General features: G+C 47.0%; 1 protein-coding gene across 3 annotated transcripts in view; it reads left to right on the top strand.

Annotated features, from left to right (window-relative positions):
* The first annotated feature begins 2306 nt into the window (after positions 1 to 2306).
* The window catches only part of GPR3 (G protein-coupled receptor 3), a 146495-nt gene continuing 126414 nt past the window's right edge, over positions 2307 to 22387 (top strand). The window contains exons 1-2 of one of the 3 annotated variants that reach the window (XR_014528295.1): positions 2307 to 2685; positions 4045 to 5306. Coding sequence is in view for 2 of the 3 variants with exons in the window: in XM_083512223.1 (XP_083368349.1) it covers positions 4061 to 5050 (990 nt within the window). In the remaining variant the exon portion in view is untranslated. The other 2 variants (XM_083512223.1, XM_083512224.1) reach the window with 2 other exon arrangements.

Genomic DNA, 22387 nt, shown 5'->3' with positions numbered 1-22387 from the left:
GTGCCAAAAACTGTACAGCAAAGATGCCTGCCTTCTATCAATAGGCTGGGAGTTACATGATGTATGTGCTGCCACACTTGCAAGTGTGAAAGAGCCACTTCTGCCAATCAAAGTGGGCATATATGGGGTAAAGCAATTCTTCAAAGGGAACAGGTCCCAAACTGTTAAGGGCTGTATATAGTAATAGAGAAACCTTGAATTTCACCCAGCAGCAGCCAATTCAGATCACTGAGCACAGGTGTAATATGCTAGCAAGTTTTCACTCCTGTCAGTAATCACATTGCAGCATCCTGAACTGTTTTGGACTCCAACTCCCATCAGCGCCAGCTTGCATGGCTGATGGTCAGGAATTACGAGAGTTGTAGTTCAAAGCATTTGGAGGACACCAGATTAAAGAAGGTTTCGACAGAGCAATGAGTTTTGGATTTCCAACAGGCTTTTCACCATCCCATTTCACTGTCTTTAGTAGCCTGAGAGAGGCTGAAAATGTAGATCCAAGCATGTTTCCCTTTAGCCGCACAATGATGTAATGCAGCTAATGAAGGGGAATACAACTCGGTAGCAAATTACCTGGAGACCGGGATTGACAATCAGGCAGTGATTGCAGCTCTGCAAAACACTGTTATCAGCCAGAGTGCCTTGATTCTAAATTAGTCAAAGCCCTTGCCGCTGCTGTTTAAAAATGGACCTCCAAATGGATGAACGGTGATGGAATAAAATGAGTTTGCCCCATCCGATTTAGAGTCTATGAAGACTGATGAATAAGATCCTTACATGACCACAGATATGAAGGGTTTCCCACAGGTAGCTGGTTGGCAGCTGTGAAAACAGGGTGAAGAACATCTATGAAGCTCCTCCAGCTCAGTACTGCCTACACTGACAAGCATTGGTTCCCCAGGGGTTTATGCAGGGAGTCTCTACCAGCCCTACCTGAAGACTGAACCTGGGACCTTCAGCATGCAAGACAGATGCTCTGCCACTGAGCTGCAGCCCTCTCCTCCAGTGCAGGATTAGATGGGCCGTTGGCCTAATTTAGCAGGCTCCTCTTATGTTCTTCTTAAGGCTCGTTCAGAAGGCCAGATTTGGTTAGAAAACCTTTTAAAATCAACTCAGGCACGATGTCCCACAACAGAGCAGAGGTGGCCCTCCAGAGGTGGTTGGACTACAACTCAACCCAAGAGGCCTTACTGGCTGGGGCTGATTTAAGTTGTGGTTCCAACTGCATCTGGAGAGCCACATTTCCCTACCTGTGTCACACAGGCTCATGCAGAACTATACCCAAAGACTTCAGACAAGGAGCACAGGCAGAAATCCGGCATCTAAGTACAAAGTAAATTGAGGTAAAGCTTTGATCAGTAAAACCATCCCATGGCGAGATGTTCATGCTCTCAACTTGAGGGACAACGCTCAGTGTGGCAGATGAATCATAATGCCCTCGGTGGGAGATAAAAGGAGAGGGAATCTCCATGATCTGACTTCCACATTTGCTTGGGCATGAGGTTTAGAGACATATAATGATCTACATCCCGAACAAGGGTGGAAGAAGAGAGGCAGCACCTCCTACTCGTCAAGAGGGGGGCTGCCAAGAGGACAGCAGATCTGGTCTCCAAGGAGTTATGCCACAACTGTTGCTATCACTGTGGCAGCAGCGGGCAATGCATTTCTTGGAGACTGGACCGGCTGCCCTGGTGGATTCTGCTGCCTGAGGCGCTTGCCTCACCTTGCCTCATGGGTGAGTCGGACCTGAGGCTCGAAATGTTTTGTCCCATTCATGCCTCGTCCTCGTAGAGACCCAACCTGGCGCATCATAAACCAGCCACACCACCAGCTCTTCCCTCCATTATGTCCTTGGACCAGAGGCGGATTTAGGGCAGCATGACTGGTTCCACAGCACTGGGCACCCAGCCTAGCGGGTGCCACAACTATGATGTAGTGAATTGAACAGAAGACATGGCGAGAGGTGGGAGGTGCCGAATTTTGAGCCAGCAGAGGGTACTGCTGATATTTGAAAGACTGAAATCCGGCCCTGCTTGGACCACAGTGCTGCTCCCGGTCGGGGAATCCTGGGGCTGGGGAGCCTCTTCCTCCCCTCCTCCTCCTCCTCCCTTCACGATTCCTTTTCCGTAGAGGACTTTAGAAGGGCAGGGTGGGCGGAAAGAGGGGGAGGGGGAGGAGGGGGAAGGCACCTGCTGGTTACGCATCAAGAGCCCCAGCGGTGCTGTCTATTATTATTATTGTTATTTTGCATACATTCCCTTTTTTATGAATGGAATTCTCCAGCTTTACTATGCCAGACGGCGCGCGCGCGCCCCTATCCTCTGCAGCCCGGTGATTGGCTCCCGCCGCCCATTGACGTCACCCGGGAGAAAGACATGCGAAGTGAGGAGCCGCCCCAGCCCCAAAGCCTGAAGTGTGAGTCACCCCTAAAAAGGGGGCTTGTTCAAGTATAACTCCGCGCTTCTCCTTGCCAGTCCGCCTGCCAGCCAGCCTCGCTGCTCTTCGGATTGCAGCTGCAACGGAGCCTGCAGTCCGCAGCCCTCCTGGTATAGGAGGACCGAGGGCATCTGCATTGAGAGAGGCGGATTCCTTGTCCTGCAGCCACCCAATCGGACGCGCAAGGCAGCGGACCCCCCCCCCCCCATCCCGATTGAATGTGCAGCCTCCTGTTCTGGAACATCACCCGAGGTAAGTGCCGCCGCCGCCGCCACCATCGCCGCCCTCCTCTTTTCCGCAGTATTTGACATGCTCAGGACAGACCAGCTTCTCTGCATCAAAGCCCCTTTCCCAATGCAAAAGGTGAGACCCCCTCCCCCCCCAAAAAAAATCCATTTAAAAATGAAGCCTTAGAGCTGCAATCCTCTATGCTTTTACCTGGGACGAAGCCTCAGCGAACTAAATGAGACTGACTTCTGAGTAGACCTGGACAGGGTTGCAGACATGCCATACATTTAAAGGGCACCCCCCCAAAAAAAGACTCCTGGGAACTGTAGTTTGTTAAGGGTGCTGGGAATTGTAGTTCTGTAAGGGGTATGGCATGCATGCATTCTTAGTCCCCCGGGGGAAAGAGAGGAAGGGGTTTAGAAGCATACAAACCTCTGTCTCACTTTCTCACCCACATATAGCATTCCCCACTGTAGCCCTGTCTCCAGGAAGCAAACCAGAATGTAGCTCTGCAGTGTGAATTTGGGGGAAATAATTTCTAATAGATAACTGCCTGAATTTTACTAGGCACGACATGGCATGATGACCAAATAGACTCAAGCGTTGGGGGTTAGTACAACAGACAAGCAAAGAAGAAAAGGGAGCAAAACCCCGGTGCCTGGTCTTTGGCATATGTAATAACAATGTCAGCTCTGTGGCAAAGGCTGAGATGAGCAGGCTGCTGCCAGACCTTACAAATCCACCGGTGATGCTTTTGGTGCCAAAAGACTGTAATCAGCCTAAGAGCTGCGCCGTAAGGCATCATTGCCTTCTTACAGTTTTCCATTATAGAGTCTTGCGTAAACTTTGGGGAAAGTCGGTGATTTGAGAGAGCTCAGTCTGTGTGTGTTTTGGGCAAGGGAGGGGGTGAAGAAGGAAGGAAGATTATTGCCAGGTACGCAGTGATGATGTAATCCGGGGAAGCGTACGTTGACCAGAAACAATAGTGGCATTTTGTTTACTATCCTTTATCTTGATGGCTTTATTTGAGAAAAAAGAAAGGAGGAGTGGAGGGGGGAGAACGATGGCAAACAATGACAGGCCCTTGCCAGAAATATCCCATCCAGAGACCATAGATAAGAACCATGCAGCCATCACGTGCAACAGGGGTGGCATTTTGATGGGCACTCCTACCTCCACCAGCAAACTTCAGCACTGAAAGGCAGCCTGCTTGCCTCTGCCTTGATTCCCAGCACCATAAAGGCTGGAGTTGGTTCTAATACCCCCCCCCCTCACCTCCATCAACACACTCACACATCCTCTGGTCCCCAGACACTTACAAACGCCTGCCGATTTCCATCATGTCTCAGAGGACGCTAAGTGGGTGTTTTTGTGCCACTGCAGGTCACCAGAGGACAGCATGAAAGAGGAGGTGCGCCTCAATGCCACTGAAGACCAGCAGCCCGGCTGGTTCCTGCCCAGCAATGGCAGCAGCAATTCCCTGTATCTCTCCGAAGCTCCTCCTCCTCTTCCCTTGAATCCTTGGGACGTGGTGCTTTGCGTTTCCGGGACCATCATCTCCTGCGAGAATGCCATCGTGGTGGCCATCATTTTCTACACCCCTGCCTTCCGGACTCCGATGTTCCTCCTGATTGGGAGCTTAGCCACCGCAGACCTGCTAGCCGGCTTGGGCCTCATCTTCCACTTTGCCTTTGTTTACTGCATCCAGTCCCAGGTGGTGAACCTCATCACGGTGGGCCTCTTGGTGTGCTCCTTCACCGCCAGCGTGGGCAGCCTCCTGGCCATCACCATAGACCGGTACCTGTCCCTCTACAATGCGCTGACCTACTATTCGGAAAGGACGGTGACCCGGACGTACATCATGCTCATCATCACCTGGGGGGTCTCCATCTGTTTTGGACTGCTGCCCGTCATGGGCTGGAACTGCCTGAAGGACGACTCCACCTGCAGCATCGTCAAACCCCTGACCAAGAACAACCTCATCATCCTCTCCATCTCCTTCTTCATGATCTTCGCCATGATGTTGCAGCTCTACGTGCAGATCTGCAAGATCGTCTGCAGGCACGCACAGCAGATTGCCCTCCAGAGACACTTCTTGGCCACTTCGCACTACGTCACCACCAGGAAAGGCATCTCCACCTTGGCTGTCATCCTGGGGACTTTTGCTTCCTGTTGGCTCCCCTTTGCCATTTACTGCCTCCTCGGAGATTACACGTACCCAGCTCTCTACACCTATATGACAATACTCCCGGCTACCTACAATTCCATGATCAACCCTGTGATCTATGCCTTCAGGAACCAAGAAATCCAAAAAGTGTTGTGGACTATCTGCTGCGGCTGCATTTCTTCCACCATGCCTTTCCGGTCCAGATCTCCCAGTGACGTCTGAGTCATCCCACTCCCAAGGATCCTGCGCTGCTCAAAGACTAATTCGCAAAAATCCTTTCCCCCTCCTTCATTCCTCCCCTTCCTAACGTCCTTTCCCTTATGTGAGTGAACTTGCCGTTTTATCTTTTTATTTATTTTTCACTTAGGGAAAGAAGAGAGAAATATATATCATTTATTTTTTTAATCCATACATTAAAAAACAAAACACAAACGTGTTTCGGACAGATTGGTGTGTGTGTCTGTGTGTTTGCGTGTGTGTGTCTGTGTGTTAGTTACATGTCCAAAAGCTGATGTCAGTTGTTTGTTTGAGATCTTTGTAATGCATTATTTTCTTAAATGGAAAGAAACCTCAAGACCTTTTGACCTTGCTTTTTGAGTTCCTACAGCCTTAATTACCTCAGATCTTCAGAAAATATTTTTCTACATTTAAACAAATTCCATTGTACCCCCTTCTCCATCTTTTATTTCTCCCACCCCACCCAACTGATGGAAGAAGAGAGAGACCCGAAATTCGCCAGCTTCTAAAATAAATGTACACATTATTTATTTGTATTTTCCAGCTTCTAGAAACAAAATAGATTTTCCCCTTTTCTGTATTTTGCTGCCCTCTGGTGTTCATTCTGTTTTAATGCACATAAAAATACGAAGGTGGGGGAACAGGGAGAGAGGAGGATTATTTTGCATGTCTAGCAAAGCCAGTATTAACAAATGGAATGTATAACTATTAGCTATAAACAATGTGAGTTGAAAGAGATTAATATGTTGCTAAGGCTACAATCCTAGACACATTTACCAGGGAGCAAGTCCCACAGAACCCAGTGGGACTTACATCTAAGTAGGCATGCCTAGGATCGTGCTGTCATGAACCTCAGAGGTAATACTCTAAAATAAGTGATTTAAGGATCACAGTCATTGCACTAGAAACTGTCATGCACAGGAGGGGGGGGGGCGGCATTTCTGACTACGGGGAAACAGAACAGCCAACATTGAAAACCATGGATCACATAGTCTATAAATCAATCTTTCTCAACCTGGTGCCCTCCAGATGTTGTTGGGCAAAAGCTCCCATTGTCCCAAGCATTGGCCATCTAGGGGGTTTATGTCGAGTAACATCAGGAAGGGGCTGGGGCAAGCTGATCTATATACTGTATTTCCTCCCCTGCTCCTCTGAATTTGCACAAATCCTGGCAAGGAAATTAATGTAACAAGGCACTTTTGGAAATCTGATGTTTTTACTACTGTGTTGCAGAGCAGCTTATAGAAAAGGCTCTGTATGAGTTGAGAAGTACTGTACACTTTTGTTTACAGCCATCAGAGAAATAAAGATAATTTTGTGATACATGTGGCTTCCTGCTGCTTTGGGGGGGGGGCGGGTTGTGGTTGTTGTTTTGCAGATGGCAGAGGTTGCTCCAGGGCCAGCTGCAGAGACTGAAAGGGCTCCTGTGCCGATGCTGCGCGTTCTCACCCCTAAACCTGTTGCTGCCCCCTGCCTTGCACCCACAAACAGCAGCCTGCTTAGTCATTTCAGGTTGAAAACACCTTGACAGCAAAAACTCATTTTGGATATGAAACTCTGGGAGTTGAGTCACAGCAAATACCGGCAAAGTATTGCCACGACCCTCCTGCACAGAGCTATTCTTGTCACTGAGAATGTAGGTATTACATGCAAAGACAGTGGGGCATGTTGTTAATTTCAGATCTTCATTTCATAGTCTTATGGGCCATGAACAAGGTCCCTTTAAAAAAACAGCTGTGTGTGTTACTTCAAGCTGTGAAGCACACAACTAACATGGCCCTTCTCTTCCCCAAGTAGCATATGGGGTTGCCAACGTGGTGCCCATGGGCGCACATGTGCCCCCCAGAAGCCCCTCCCTACCCTTCTTCCCACTGAAGGCTTCAAACTAACATCCCGCTAGAGCTAACAGAACAGGTAGTGGGGGGTGCTTTGTTGTGGTGGGGTGCCCACCACAGTCCCTCTGGCTTACAAAGATCCCCACAAGATCCAAAAGGTTATGGCACCTCTGCTTCACAACTACTTGTTCCCCCCTGCTATGATCTTGTACATCCCTGAGGGGGGAAAGTAAATACTTTGAGCATGTGCAGTTTTCATTTAAGACTCTCTCAAATCATAGCATTGTGGTGACGGCAGTCTACTGCTGCTTCTGCCACGCAAAACCACATGGGTTATATCCAGTGCAGCACTGAGGAACTCGTTCCAGCAATGCAAGGATTTGCACATGTGAAATGGAACTTCTCCTGCTTCTCCTGCCATGTGCCTCCCCCCAAATCTGTTCTGGGTTTCCCCCCAACCCTCCGGAGCAGGTTTGGGGAAGGTAGGGGGGATGTGCAGGAACAAGAGGAGGGCAGGGAGTTCCATTGCACAAGTGTAAATCCTCGTGCTAGTGGAACGGGCGCACCAGACAGCTCCCTTTGTCTTATAAATAAGCATTTTTATTTCTTTTCTCTTTTTTTGGTAGAAAAGGCCAACATATTTCTAAAAGGATAAATAAGAAAAGGAACATCTGTAACCATTTACATAACTACAGAATATTTCATATAAGATGGAGAAAGGGAGCTGGGGTGATCAGTCCCAGCACAGGCCCAAGCTGGATGAAGTGCTGATCCAGGGCCTGTTTGCAGATCATTTGCTGCTCTCCATGCTGTCACTTTCGGGGGGGGGGGCTGGAGTTTGTGGCTCTGGCCAGACCTAGCTGCACCACTGTGCAAAGGGGAGCATAGGGTTGGGGCACTCTTTGACTGATTGTGTTCATTGGTCCCGAGTGGGAAAACCAGCAGAGCAAAGCCAAATGGCCCACCATTTCCTGGGAACTCCTAGCCACGTTAGTGTGTTGCAGCAAAAACAAGGAAGAGTCTTTCACTGCACCTGAAAGCCTGAACAGATCTACTGGATCATACTCTGATAGACCAGCAATCCACAAATCAGCACATCAGAGCCAAGTGCCCCCAACCCACTGGTGAGCTGAAGACTTGACCTACCACCCCCCTAGAGGTCTTATTCCCACAGCATTTTTTGAGGAGGTAAGAAATTGCAGGAGTCCAATTTTGAGCAGTAGGAGAGAATCCTTCTGCTTCTTACTTTTGCCCAGCTCCATCCAGATGAGAGAAGGCCCTGCCTCTCTCCCAAGTCACCTGTGCATGCTGGAAGATATGGGGATGCAAATTGGCGGTGATCAGAAATAATGCTTGGCTAGTAAGCCAAGCTAACACATGTGGACCTTTGGTACAGACTTACCGTATTTTTTGCTCTATAAGACTCACTTTTTTCCCCTCCTAAAAAGTAAGGGGAAATGTGTGTGCGTCTTATGGAGCGAATGCAGGCTGCGCGGCTATCCCAGAAGCCAGAACAGGAAGAGAGATTGCTGCTTTCACTGCGCAGCAATCCCTCTTGCTGTTCAGGCTTCTGAGATTCAGAATATATTTTTTCTTGTTTTCCTCCTCCAAAAACTAGGTGTGTCTTGTGGTCTGGTGTGTCTTATAGAGAGAAAAATACAGTAATCCTTTAGAGGTCATTGACATCAACGGCACCAGATTTAGCTGTATAATGATTTTGAAATTCATGAGCCTCATGCGATGAGAAGCAGCTCCATCAAAATAGCAGCTCCACTGGGCTCTTCCTGCCCCTGAACTGTTTCCATAGCAGCTGACCATTATAAGAGCTACTATTTAACTTAAAGAATTTGTCCCCCTCCACCTCTTCCCTCCCCACCCCCTTTTGTGTTGCATCTTTTAGATTAAAATCCTGTCTTGTTTTAATCAAATGTTGGTAAGTTGGTCTGGGAGCCTTTTCGGCTGAAGAGCAGGTTAAACATTCTCAAGAAATTTGCAGACAGATATTATCTTACATCTGATGAAGACGGGCTCTAGTCCACAATGCTGTAAGACTCTGTTGTCTTTGGACACAAAGAGTTACTTCTAGAGTGACATTTCAGACCGGCTCCTGTGTCAGTATAACATTGCTCTGGCAAGGAGGGGGCGTAAGCTAAAACACTGCAATCTGATTCAATGGAGAGAGATGAAATACATTGACTCTTCCCCTCACCCCCATTCCACTGCAGTGGAGCCTAGGATTCCGTCTAGCCTGACACCTAATCACAGAATATATGTGGTTCCAGGAAACCACCTGATTATACTCAGTTACTAATTGTCCTGAGCCCCCAGGCCTACCTGGCAGCCAGACAGTGTGCTGAGGCCAAGTTCAAAATCAGCATCCGCAAAGTCCACAATCCAAGATCCAAAGAAGGTCAGGAAACAAGGTCCAGTGTCAATGCAAGTCTGAAGTCAGGATGCAGTGCAGCGTCACGCCCAAAGTACAGTCCCATGGAGGTCCAGGAGTATCCAAGGTCATCAACATGGGCAGTTGAGCAGACACAGAATATCAGCTCTGCTTCCCTTTGCATGCTGATTGCAGCATCTGGGCTTGACGAGGCAGATGACCTTCACCTGTTCTGAGCCTGCTCCATCTGAGGAATCACACCTTTCTTCCCAGAGCTAATGAGCCCCACCTGGGCAGCTAAGGAGCTGGGCTGTGGGCCCTTGCCTGTCTCGGCCTCCTGGAGCACGCTGCCTGTTGCTCCCTATGCCTCAGAGCCTGCTGTGTTCAGGGAGACAGGGGCCCCTCTGGCTCTGGTGATGGGTCCTGCTGCTCTGATTTCTGTGCACCAACCCCCATTTCCTCGTCCTCCTCTGGCACCCTGTGAGTACTTCCTATATCTCCTTCCCCACCCCCAGCTTACCCTGGTGTGTCCCAGTCCTGGCTAAACCCCTGGCTGGGATCTTCCTCCTCTTCCTTTTCCCCATAGTCCTGCCAGTTCGTGACACTAATCTTGGCATGCAATCTAATATTGCAGAGTCAGCAGCATATTTAAAATACTGAAAATTATTAAAATTAACAAAAGCATTTGATTTTGTATCTCATCATGGATATCCCAAACACTCTTAAAATAGGACTGCCATATCACATATTCACATCCGGGAATCAGACTGTTAAAAAGGCATCTGGGATGATTTTTGCTGAATTGGCAAAATGTCCAGGGAAACCTGGAGGTATGGCAAGTAGAGCGATTTTTAAAGGGAAAAAATGATTTTAAGAATTGAAAACAAGCCCCAAAATTTATTTGGGATAAATATTTGGGAATCAACAGATTCTCACTTTTGGGAATATGGCAACCCTACGAAAAAGAAACCAACTAGAATTGCAGGGCATCATCCAAAGGAGGAGGAGGGATTACTGAAAACATCGCCCTTCCTGCAAGGAGAGGGACGAAGCGCTGACCTCATCCTGTAACCATGCTGTGAAAGTTCGGTCCTTCCTGTTCTTTTAAAGCAGCTGCTCCACACAGAATAGGCTCCAGACCTCCAGATTGGAGCAAACTGTTCAGAGAGAGATTAGAAACCAAACACCTCTGCAGAAGAAACAGTACTTTCCTACGGAAAAGATGGCAATCACATTAATTTCCTGTAGAGGAGGCAACGCTTTCTTCATGTAACCAACTTACTTTTCTTTTTAATTAAAACAGAGGGAGCCTAACAGCATGTCCCCCCCCCCCCCACGGAAATGTAGTTCGTCCCTAAGCCTTTTGAAATCAAGGGACTTGGGCCCATCGTGGCTACTAATCATGATGGCTATATTACCTCCAGAACCAGACCTTTGAAGACCAGCTGCTGGGAATCACAGGTGAGGAGGATGCTATTGCCCTGATGTCACATTCTTGGGCTTCCCATAGGCATCTGGTTGGCCAGCGTGAGAACTGGATGAGACTGGGAAGAACAGGGTGCCTTGGGCCTGATCTGGTTCACACTTTGCTCACAGTCTGATGCTTTGCAAAGTTCCTTGTCCTAAGAGCTCCAGGCACACCAATGCTTTCACACAAGTCAAGAGCAACAATCCTGCCTCTTTCTCAGCAAGAATCCCTCCTCCCTAAATCTCTCAACGCTTCCCAGCTCCCAACTTGATTTTCTCTTGAAGTATGATGGGTTAGTCTGATTTGTGCTATATTTTGTGTTTGTTTCATGAGTATTACTTTTGCACTTGTTCTATGAGCGTAATTTTATTGTGCACCACCATGATAATGCCCCTCCCTTAATGTTGGTACCAAACTAACATTAAGGAACCCGGGGGGCGGAATGCACTAGTGTAGGGTTGTCATATTTTGAAGAGCAAAAAGGAGGACACATTTGCCAACTTCCATATATATATATATATATATATATATATATATATATATATTCCTTCCAGTAGCACCTTAAAGACCAACTAAGTTAGTTCTTGGTATGAGCTTTTGTGTGCATGCACACTTCTTCAGATGCACACTTCTTCAGATACAGATATATATATATTCTATTTTATAATATACATTCACATCATAACACTCCACTTTATGTCCCTGGCTCTTTAGAGCCTGTCAACTTCCTTCCCTCCCGCCTCATGGCTTTCAAAATTAACCTTTATATCATTGCATTTTTGTACATTTTCCAATTCCAATTCTAATTACACACATTACAAAAAAACTCAAAATTTAAATAGAAAGGTAGAGAATTTCTCATTACAAGTCTTCAGACAACCCTGCTAGTGATGTTAATTGCTTACAATAATCTTTCAAATATCGTATAAGTTTACTCCAGTCCTTTTGGAATACTTGATCATGCTGGTTTCAGATTTGCCAACTTCTACTTTTAACTATGGATCGCTATGGCAACTCTACCCATGGAAAAGAGGGCATGCCCTGGAAAAAGAAGACAACCCCACAGTAGTGGATTTCCTGCATTGGGCAGGAGGTCATAACAGATGACCTTTGAGGTGCCTTCCAGCACTGAGTCTGCAGTACCTTCTCCTCCATGTCAGCTTTCTGGCAGTTCTTCTGCCTGCTTGCATCAGCGAGGCAGTTCAGGAAGTGGAGAGAGATGGACGGGCATATTTCATTTGCCCACATCTGGAGTGTTTGATAGATGATTGGTCCACTTTCCCATATGCACCAATGGAAAGGGGAAGCAACAGAAGCCATCCTAAACTGTTATGACCACGGTCAAACAGTAAACACAGTTGCAAATGTTAGGCCCAGTCAGATCTTCCTTGTATACATAGTCCTCTGATTAAACTGAATTTGGCAACTGCTTGAGTAACATCAGGCCTTTCTCTTCAGAAGCCAAAAAATCCTGATTTGCCAAAAAAGAAAGGCGGAAGGGGAGAGCTTGTGCTGGAAGCAGTGAAGGAGAGAAAATGCAGCCTTCCCTAATTGCTGTGCCACTAGATTGCTCTGGCCCATCTGTGTGGACCCAGCATCTGACAAAGCTCTCTGCTTTAAGCCTTCGGCACGTAGGAGCTGGCCTTTGTTAAGCGTTTGAGCCTCACACACTGCCAGGCGGCAGAAGCTCTGAGTTCACATTTCCTCCTGTGGCAGCCTGTAGTTATTTGCAAACAGGTTGGGGAGTGAGGATGGGGGACGGGAGGCTAGGAACAAAGCCACTCCTGGCTTAAAAGGCCGTTTCTGCTTCTGACCCAGCTGTGGAGTCAACAGTAAAAATGTCAGCCATTTCTAAAAGCTTGGCTTGTAGGCTTTCCACAGAAAAAAAAAGCCTGCAGAATCACAACATAGCAAGGGATTGGGGAGGCATGAAGCAACACAGAGAAAAGTTGGGTCACTGAAATGGCAGTCCAACACAGAACATTTCCAGGTACTGCCGCTATATCCAGGTGGGATTCAATTACACACCCACAAATTCAGGTTGTGCATTGTTATAAGAAAAACTGCTCCTTTTCCCTTATGGGGTACCCAAGAGCCCGTATAGAGGTTCTCTATCAGTAGGAGAAAATAACAGAGGCCAACCAGAGAATATTGAGAAGCAAAGCAGCCAGTAAGCCTGATCTTTATTAAACTGTTGCAACAGGGTCCCGTCCCCCCATGAAGGGAGGGAGGAGAGGAACCTAGAACATTGGTGTGCAAGGTCTTAGACTTTTGAAATTGCCACTCTGTAGCTCAAGGCCACCCCCAATACATCATACATACATCACTGAAGGGGCGGTCTACAGCAAAAAACCTGTATGCCAGGATACCTGATAATGGTCACTGATTGCTTTTACTGTAGCATCCTGCTTGTGGTTAACGCTTAGCTGGAATGAAATATTCAACGCAGCAACAGAGAAATTAAAATAATAATTTATTTGTCAGACAAATAAATAAGAGGCACAGTGGTATATGATTACCAAGCTCTGGCCTGGCCTCCTGCCATTATGGCCAGCACTTATATTCCCTTAATCCAGCCCCCTTTGCTCCTCCTGTGGCTGCCTCTGTTCAATCAGCCTGGTTGAAATTTCTATTGGTTGTTTGCTATAACCAATCTTAAAAGATACACCCATATTCTCCTGTCCTTGTATGGAACACAAAGAGCTATATAAAATGACAAATAAGTAGTAATATATCTTACATGTGTCTCAACAAGGAATCTTAATTACCAGCTCACCTCTTGCCCTCCTTGCCCTCCAAAACAGATGGTTAATAATTTTAAATTTTTATCTTGAACAGATGTCAGAGACCTTGGGTTCATATTCTCATGCATCATCAATGAAATATCTCCTTTTGGAGGTCTTTAAACAAATGTCTGACAGCCATTTGTCATTAGTGCTCGATTGGCGTCTCTTGTCTGACAGGGGGCTAGGCTGGCTGACTTAATTTCAAAATACAACTCTTACAACTATATGAAATAAGAATCTAGCATTTGTTAAATCCTTTGCATAATTACATTTAAGCCAGCATATTTAAACTTCCTCAAAGTAAAAAGGAAGGAACAGTTTACAGCCTCAAAATAAAATAGGAAAAAAGCCTCTTCCCCCGTTTACATTCCCCCCCCTTCTCCAGCCGGTTGCTTTGTTTCCATGTGCTCTTGGCCTTTTGACCTTAGGCTCAAGTTTAATGGAGGCACATGGTTTTATTTTACTATTTACCAAACTCTTAATTATGTAGGGTCTGTGTAACCTTGGTCTTCAGCCTGTAATTCCAGCTTTTACGACTTTGAGAATTGTTTTCTGCTATAAATCAAGGGGGCCCTTGTCTAGGAGGAAAACTGCCTGTGTTCTTTAAACAGCTGGCCTTCTTGCCTGGCATGAAACTTTTGAAAATCTTTAAACTATCTCTTTAATTTAGGAACCTGATCAAGATATAAGCCAATATATGCCTTGATTAAAAATGCAGTCTATATTCAGATGCCACATTACCTGGGCATCCTGGCCATTCTTTTGTGATGGTAAATACTCAGTTCCTGAATCCAGGTCACAGGCTCATCCTATTCATACAGAGATACGCCCTTAAGACAGGATTTGTGAGCAAAGAGACAACAGGAAGCTTTCCCCATTTCCTTCCTCCTTGCAGAGAAATATTTGAGGTCAATTTGGGAGAGTCAAAATGGTTTCAGGAATGTTTTCCTGTACTATTTCAGACATGTAGTTTATATATATATATGTATGTGTTTGTCTGGTACATTGATGAACATTTATTTTATATCTTAGACCTTACAATTCCCATAACAGCATTTATAGATTACGTACATAACATGCATGCAAAGATGTGTTTCCAGCAAATAATCCTGAGAACTGTGGTTGGTTAAGGGTGCTGGGAATTGTAGCTCTGAAATAGGCAAACTGCAGTTCCCAGGATTCTTGGGCGGGAAATCATGTGCTTTAAATGCATGAGGGGTATGTGGCCAGAGCTGGTTGGGCAACAAACTCACTGCCCACGGAACTAGAATTATTGTGATAAGGAAAGTGCTGGGAGAGTCGGAGACAGCCCCTGCTTTTGACACAAACGTCATCTAACCACTCCACGAACAAGTCAGAATAAATGGTCATTAATTAGCCTGCCATGCCTGATCTTCCTGCAAACTAATCAGGAGCAACGCTCAATAAACAGGACATCTAGAAGCCTGCACAGAAAAACCACCCCGCACTCCTAATGGTTTGCAACATCCACTGCTTTGTCCTCGGCGGATGGCTGAATAGTGCACCCAGCCGACACTTCCGAGATGACAGCGGCAGACCTGCACTGCTAACGCTGATTGGCGCTGGCAGCACCTCATCTCACCTCCGTCTCAGAGGGGGAATTAAGATGGAGGGGGTGAAAGGAGGAGCATGACGTCAGCGTTGGAGAGGATAGACGGTCCCTGCTAGTCCGAGTTAAGGCGGCAGCATTGTCTCGCAGTTGCTGCTAATGCCACCTTGGAAGGAGAAAATTAAACAGGTCTTGGGAGGCTAGACGCCTGTAAAAGCAGCATCTGGACACACAAATGCATACACTCTCGTCGACTCCAAGAGCCCATGGCAGTTGGAGCTGTGAGGAGCTCCATCCTGAGAAATCACAGCTAGCAGAGAAGAATCATAGCATTTTAGAGCTGGAAGGTACCCTGAGGGTCATCTAGTCCAACCCCCCGCAATGCAGGAATATGCAGCTGCCCCATACGGGGGTCAAGCCTGAAACCTTGGCATTATCAGCACCAGGCTCTAACCAATTGAGCTTGGGAACAAGTTAATGCTGGCAGGCAATTAGCCTCTCCTTCGGGGTACCTGGACCAGGTACGCAGGTGCCACGAGGAAGTAGCCAGCAGAAAGTGCCTTGGAAACTTCCAGCTTCATGAAAGAAGCTTTTTGTGCTCGTTGTAGATTAGAATAACTGAGGCCTACCCCAGGGGAGGGAGAACCGCAGGTGGCGCTGTGGTCTAAACTACAGAGCCTAGGGCTTGCCGATCAGAAGGTCGGCGGTTCGAATCCCTGCAACGGGGTGAGCTCCCGTTGCTCGGTCCCAGCCTCCTGCCCACCTAGCAGTTTGAAAGCATGTCAAGTGCAAGTAGATAAATAGGTACCACTCTGGTGGGTGGGAAGGTAAACGGCGTTTCCATGCGCTGCTCTGGTTCACCAGAAGTGGCTTAGTCATGCTGGCCACACAACCTGGAAGCTGTATGCAGGCTCCCTCGGCCAAACGGTCAGGGGTCCCCAGGGGAGGGAGAACCTCAGGCCTGGAGGTCACATGCAGCCCTCTAGGCACCTCAGTCTGCCCCCCCCCAGCCACGCCCCCTCTTGCTTGTCTGGATGGAGGATAGAGAGTGTGTCAATATAAGCCTACTTTAGGAAGGTAGAATTTGCATTCTGGCTTCACCCACCACTGGCATGTGGCCCTCAGGCTACCCAGAAGGTTCTCTGGCTGAAAAAAACCCTTTCCTATCCTTGGCCCAGAGAGGCTCACATGTTGATCACTCTGTTTGCCCCCTGCCGTGGCGCAGACAGAGTCTGCTGCCAATCTGACCAGAGGCCCCTGCAGCTCTTGCTTCTGCTCCTCACAACTGCCACCCCCCTCTCTTTAAGTGTGTGGCTGGGGGGGGGGGGCATACAGTTTGGGCAGGCTTTGAAAACTGCCACTTTGGAAAGACTCTTTAAACTGCTCTCCATGCGGCTGCTTTGGTATTAAATGGCTATTGCAATGTTTCATTGTTTTTAAATAATTGTGTAAATCACCTTGAGCATTCCCTCATTAGGGAGCCGATCAATTTTTAATAGGGCTAAAAGCATTTGTTGGTTTAATCAGCTGGTTAAATCAATTTAAACCTTTTAGTTCATTCAGTGGCAGGGCTCAGAAATGCTCAGAGCAGCTTCTGCCCAGTGTCAGATAGCAGATTTGGGGTGGCATGGGGGAAGAGTCTTTTTATTTGGGGCTCTGACCCTTCTCTACATGCCCCTAATCAGCGGAGGCAGGTTGATATAAGGGCAAGTGAGGCACTGCCTCACCAACTTCAGCCTGCCCCTATCTGCCCATCTTCTTACAACCAAACAGCAGCTCTGCCTGCCATTGTCTCTGGCGCCACCTACTGTTGGGTCTTCCTGCCTTCCACCCCACCACTCCCAATGGACACCAGTCAGCATTGGTCCTAATTGGTCCCCTCAGCAGCTATTTATAGTGTCTGTTTGTTAAAAAGTGATGCAACACCAAACTATGTTGATACCAAAGGGTAGCTTTTTAATTGCAGTCCTAGAGACATATCTGGCAATAAGTCTCATTAAACTTCATAAGTCTGATACGCCTACAGTTGTGCTTTGTGTATCCTAAGTACCCTCCATAAGACCCAGAACAAACAAAATAAAAAAGTGTCTGTTCCATGGCAAAAAGCCATATTTATGACCAAAAGATCTTCCGGGTATCTTCTGTCCTTCACTGCAATAGGAAAACTCCTTGAGTATTGGAAAACAGTAGCCACTTGTCCTTTGTGACTTAGTAAGGTGGTCATATTATACCAACCTCCTTCCACAGAAATACCTGGATTGAAAGATTGTTCAGTTCACAGATCAAAGAACCCTGAGAAGGGAGAGAGAGGAGGCCTTGAAGTTGCCCATCAACTGTTAGTAGCAGTTGTACAGCAGACTGGGCAAGTGCACAGACCAGTCTTTATCACTATGCTATGTATTGCATTTCTGTGTACCGCACAGAATCATAGAACTGGGACCCAAAGGCCCATCTATTCCAACCCCCTCCCTGCAATGCAGGAACCACCGCTTCCTATGTTCACATATTCAAGAACACATGCCAATTTTATGCCAACCAGTGCTCTCTTTTGTCCCTTTTCAGTGCAACACATCTCCTCTGACTTGGCGATTCCTGAGCAACTACCCTGCCACCTGCGCCACAACTTAGGGTACTTTAATTCAAACCAGCCTTCAGTTGTTTGGAAACAGGATGCTTGTCTTGGAATGCCATTCTGAGATTCCTTTTCCACAAGCCCTGCCTCTTGCGATCTCTACACCCTGAACCATTGTGGCTCAGCCCATATTGATTGGATTTGCTTTAGTGATGTGTTTGCTTGAATCCTTTGGGTAGCTGCTTTGTGGGCTCGCATGGGCCAAAAAAGGGTGGGAGGACAAAATATCTCCAGTAAGTTCAATGGAATAAAAAACAATTGACAAGGCTGGGAAAGACAGGCTTCCAACTTCCTCCTGACAGGCTGGCAAAGCACAAGGATTTTTCTTTTAGTGCAGTGAGAACCTCAAGCCCAGCAGCCCTTCTCTCTTTGGAACTCTCACTTAGCCACCCCCCTTACTGATCCTGCTTCCTCCCCCCGCCCCTGTGTTTTTGCCTGGCTGGAATGTGTCATTGAACTCTGATGATGCTTCTTGATAGCGGACAGAGGTACAGGGATGTAGAAACCAGCCTACTGTACAAAGGTGCGGCCCTCCAAAGGTTGCCATAGGGAATGCAGCCTTTGGGCTGAAAAAGGTGCCCCATCCCTGCTCTAGCACAGGGATGGAGAACCTAACCTTGTTACTGCTTGATTACAGCTTCCATCATCCTAATTATTGTCATACTGTCTGAAGCTGATGGGAGTTGCAACCCAGCAGCATCTGAAAGTCCACAACATCCACCATGCCTGTTTTTGTGCATTAAAGAAAAGTTATGAGTCAATGGGCAACCATTAGCCAATCGGTGCAGAGGGGACAGAAAAAGCAGAGCAGTGTTGCCGGTAACACGTAGACAGCATGTAAGATGGATGGCTTTATGATATCCAGTTTGCAGGATTTAAAATGGCAACTAATCATATCTTAGGATCATCAGACACCCATATAGAGTTTTTGCCAATAAATGAAAGTGTTTTTCAGCCATGTCACTGATTTTGTCCATCAGTTAAACAGACAGACAATAATAAACTGAAGCTTGATTTGGTCAGTGGAAACTACCAACCAGTCACCCATCAATCCAGGTTAAGAGGAGAAGCTGATCTGGCTTTAAAACTTTTTCCCGCCCTGCCAACTGACAAGAGCTCCCGTTTTCTAATTTTTCAGAGAAGGGAGGCTGCAAAGCGAGGTTTCCGTGGTTAATGATTTCACACGCCAGCTAGCAGCTCTGCTTGGAAAGCAGCGAACTCCTGAGGGAGAAGCCGCAGCTGTGATATTTCTGCTTGCTGGGATTTGCCCCTGGCAGGAGCAGCCGTCACCACCACCATCTCCAAGTCAACCAATGCAGCTCGCTGCTGAGATGAGCTTACTTTCTAGCCCCAAGCATACACAGAGGGCAGGATTTAGCTAAGCACCCCAGTCGCTGACTGCTCCCCACGAAGTATTTCCTGATTACAATCTTCCTCCTTAATTAGAGAGGAGTTAGGTACACAGAAATGGGAGTTAGGAATGTTAAGACTCTGGATTTAATGGTCTTGCACTGCCACCCTCTTTTCATGGCAATTTGTATTACTTTTCCTTCAGAATGTGGAAAGCATTTATTCTTCTTTTTGCAAATAAAAAAGGGGAAATGGAAAAGGGATGGGAGGGGGGGAGACCAACCCATCCTAATCAGCTCCTATTAACAGCAGTAATCAATCAAAACTAACTGAAATATACATTAACTTTAAAAACCCATGTATTTGAAAATGTTCTCGCACGCCTATACTGTGACGTGCTAACCAACAGAAGTGGATCTTGTGAACCCATATGGTTGCAGAATTGCAAGCTAGAAGAGAAAATACCCACTCAGTGATCTTAACATCTTACACCTCCCCATGTGGAAAAGGGGAGTATATTTTAACGATCTTGTTTGGATACCTATTTGGACATGACTAAAGTGCGGGTGGCGCTGTGGGTTAAACCACAGAGCCTAGGACTTGCCGACCAGAAGGTTGGCAGTTCTAATCCCCGCGACAGGGTGAGCTCCCGTTGCTCGGTCCCTGCTCCTGCCAACCTAGCAGTTCGAAAGCACATCAAAGTGCAAGTAGATAAATAGGTACCACTCCAGCGGGAAGGTAAACGGTGTTTCCGTGTGCTGCCCTGGTTCCCCAGAAGCAGCTTAGTCATGCTGGCCACATGACCCGGAAGCTGTACGTTGGCTCCCTAATGGTCAGGGGTCCTTTTACCCTTTACCTTAAATGTGAAATAATAGCAGCATGGCTGCATTGGGGGGGGGTCCTCCAAATGAGTGAACCCCTGCATTTTCTGCTGCAAAGTGCTCACTTTGCGATATCACCACCAGATACCATCACCTCAGCAAGCAGTTGCTCGATCTCAAGCTCTGAACAAAAATGTGAGGCTTCCTCCTCAGCGTCTACAGAAGAAAAAAATTAAGTGGCAGAAGCAAGGGTGGTTCAGCATTGCACAAGTCCTCCCCACCCTACTCTTCCCACAACCTCTAAAGCCAAACCTTTGCCCATTTTCAGCATGGTCTTGTTCTCTCTTTTGGGATGGTGGTGGTTATAAATTATTTACTATCTTTATTCTTATTATTTCCTGCCCTTCCTCCCAAAGGAGTTCAGGGCAGCAAACGAACAGGAGACAAAACAACTAAAACCAAATTCCAATACAGATGCAGGCTGCAAACGAGCTTGTTAGAAGCAGGTCTTCAGTAGGTGCCAAAAAGACAAGAGACAGAGGGGAGGGAATTCCAAAGGGCTGGTGCCACCACACTAGAAGTCCAATTCCTACATTGTGCAGAACAGATTTCTTGATAAGATGGCATCTGCAGGATGAGTGAGACGATCCTTCAGGTATTCTGATCCCAATCTTTTAAAGGACTTTAAAACCTTGAATTTAGCCCAGCGGCTTGTTTGTTTTATCTTGTATGACTTGTAGGTGCAGGTTCACATAAGAAATCTCACATGGGGCATGTCTCATGTTACAATCACCTGTCATGATTGGTAGGGGCCCAAAAGTGGTCCTTGGGAGCACTGACCTCCCTACTGGGTCTGGCCCTCTGCACTACACCATCCTGGCTTCTTGTACTGAGACTCTTTCCTCAACTCATTTTCAAACCATGATAGTTTGCTTCTTTCCCCAAATGTTCTCAAAATGTCTTAAGCCCCTTAATTAAGCAGCAAGCCAAGGAGAAGCTTAAAAACTATTTTAAAAAGCTTGGAATGACTCAACTGTGTGCATTTTGCAAGCAAGGGGCAGGTCAGGGACTGAGATATTTTGGTACACCTATTCATGACTCCTGCCCAAAGTCTTAGGGTTTGAAATGTGAGCACCATAGGGCATCTCCCTGCAAGCTGATAACATCAGAAGCAGCTTGCACATTTAGCGATCAACCTCCCTCTTATTTCTCTCCCCAAATTTGTGTTGACAGAAAACAACATTGCAGTGTCCAATCCACTTCCAGTGAGGAAAACAAGCAAGGAGGCAGAAATATTCAAGTGGATGCCTGCCCAAACTCTCTCTAGATCTTGAAACCTCTGTGAGTCTTGTAATTATTGCTGGTTCTGCCAGCCCTAACTAAACCTAAGTTGTTAACTAATGACCGCAGATACACATAGGCAGATACACTTGGCGAGAGGAGGAGCGTTCTGTGATGCTTTAATGCTTATCCTTGCCACCCCAGGGGCGGGGAAGATGAGAGGCAAAGTGGCAGGCTGGAACCCCTCCCTCGGCAAGAGAGAGAGCGTTCCATAAGGCCTTGACACTTGTCTTCTCCGCTTCAGGGGCGGAGAACACAAGTGGCAACACTGTGTGCTGGAATGTTCCTAGTGAGAGGGGGCATTCTGCCAGGGGTGGAAGCGGAGGGGGGAGCTGCCTCTTGGCACTTTCACTGCCTAAGGCAGCCACTTCACCTTGCCTCATGGGTGGTCGGGCTTTGCACAAAGGCCATGGCACCCCCAAAGAACATTGGGAACTGGGGTTTATTCTTTGCAGAGCTGCAGCTTCCACCACACGTAACTACAATTCCCAGCATTCTTTAGGGGGAGCCATGTGCAACCACATACTCTATACAGCCTGGGGCACTTCCCCTGGTGGTCCTAGCAGTATACTGATGAAGAATTCCAGCAAAAGGAAATAGAAGATGGCATTACATCAACCTGAAATGAATGACCAATTTCTTTCTATGAGCATGGACACTGAATATTCTAAAAAATATTTGATACAAATGGTGGGGTGCTCTTGTTGAAGATTCCAGACCTGGTCTTTTGCTGGTCTTCCCCCTTCTTCTCGCTCCCTTCCCCATTCTGTTTTCTATTCTCCCGGTCTGCATTCCATGGCTACTCAGCACACTCAGTCCACATGAACTGTTTGGGTGGTTTTTCCTGTCTTGGGGGTTTCTTCTCCTATGGATTTTTGGTATTTCTTCTACAAACAGATGTCTTCTGGGAACGAGCTTGCTGTTTAGTATGATTATTTCCCCCCTGTGCTTTTCCATACAAATGCACAATCCAACATGAAATTTGGCATGCTGAGCAATGCCTGCTTCAGATTACAGAAAGATGTTTGAGCTATGTGGCCTTTAGTTGGTGCAGGCTGAGAAAACCAGAAGCTGCTGGGATGACTCTCTCCAGCAGTTGAGAATAAGAAAGGAGATCTTGCCTAGCTAATTATACT

The sequence above is a fragment of the Podarcis liolepis genome (assembly GCF_965112155.1).
Source record: "Podarcis liolepis genome assembly, chromosome: 7".
In the NCBI taxonomy this organism is placed as follows: domain Eukaryota; kingdom Metazoa; phylum Chordata; class Lepidosauria; order Squamata; family Lacertidae; genus Podarcis; species Podarcis liolepis.
This window is presented reverse-complemented; position numbering and strand designations above follow the sequence as displayed.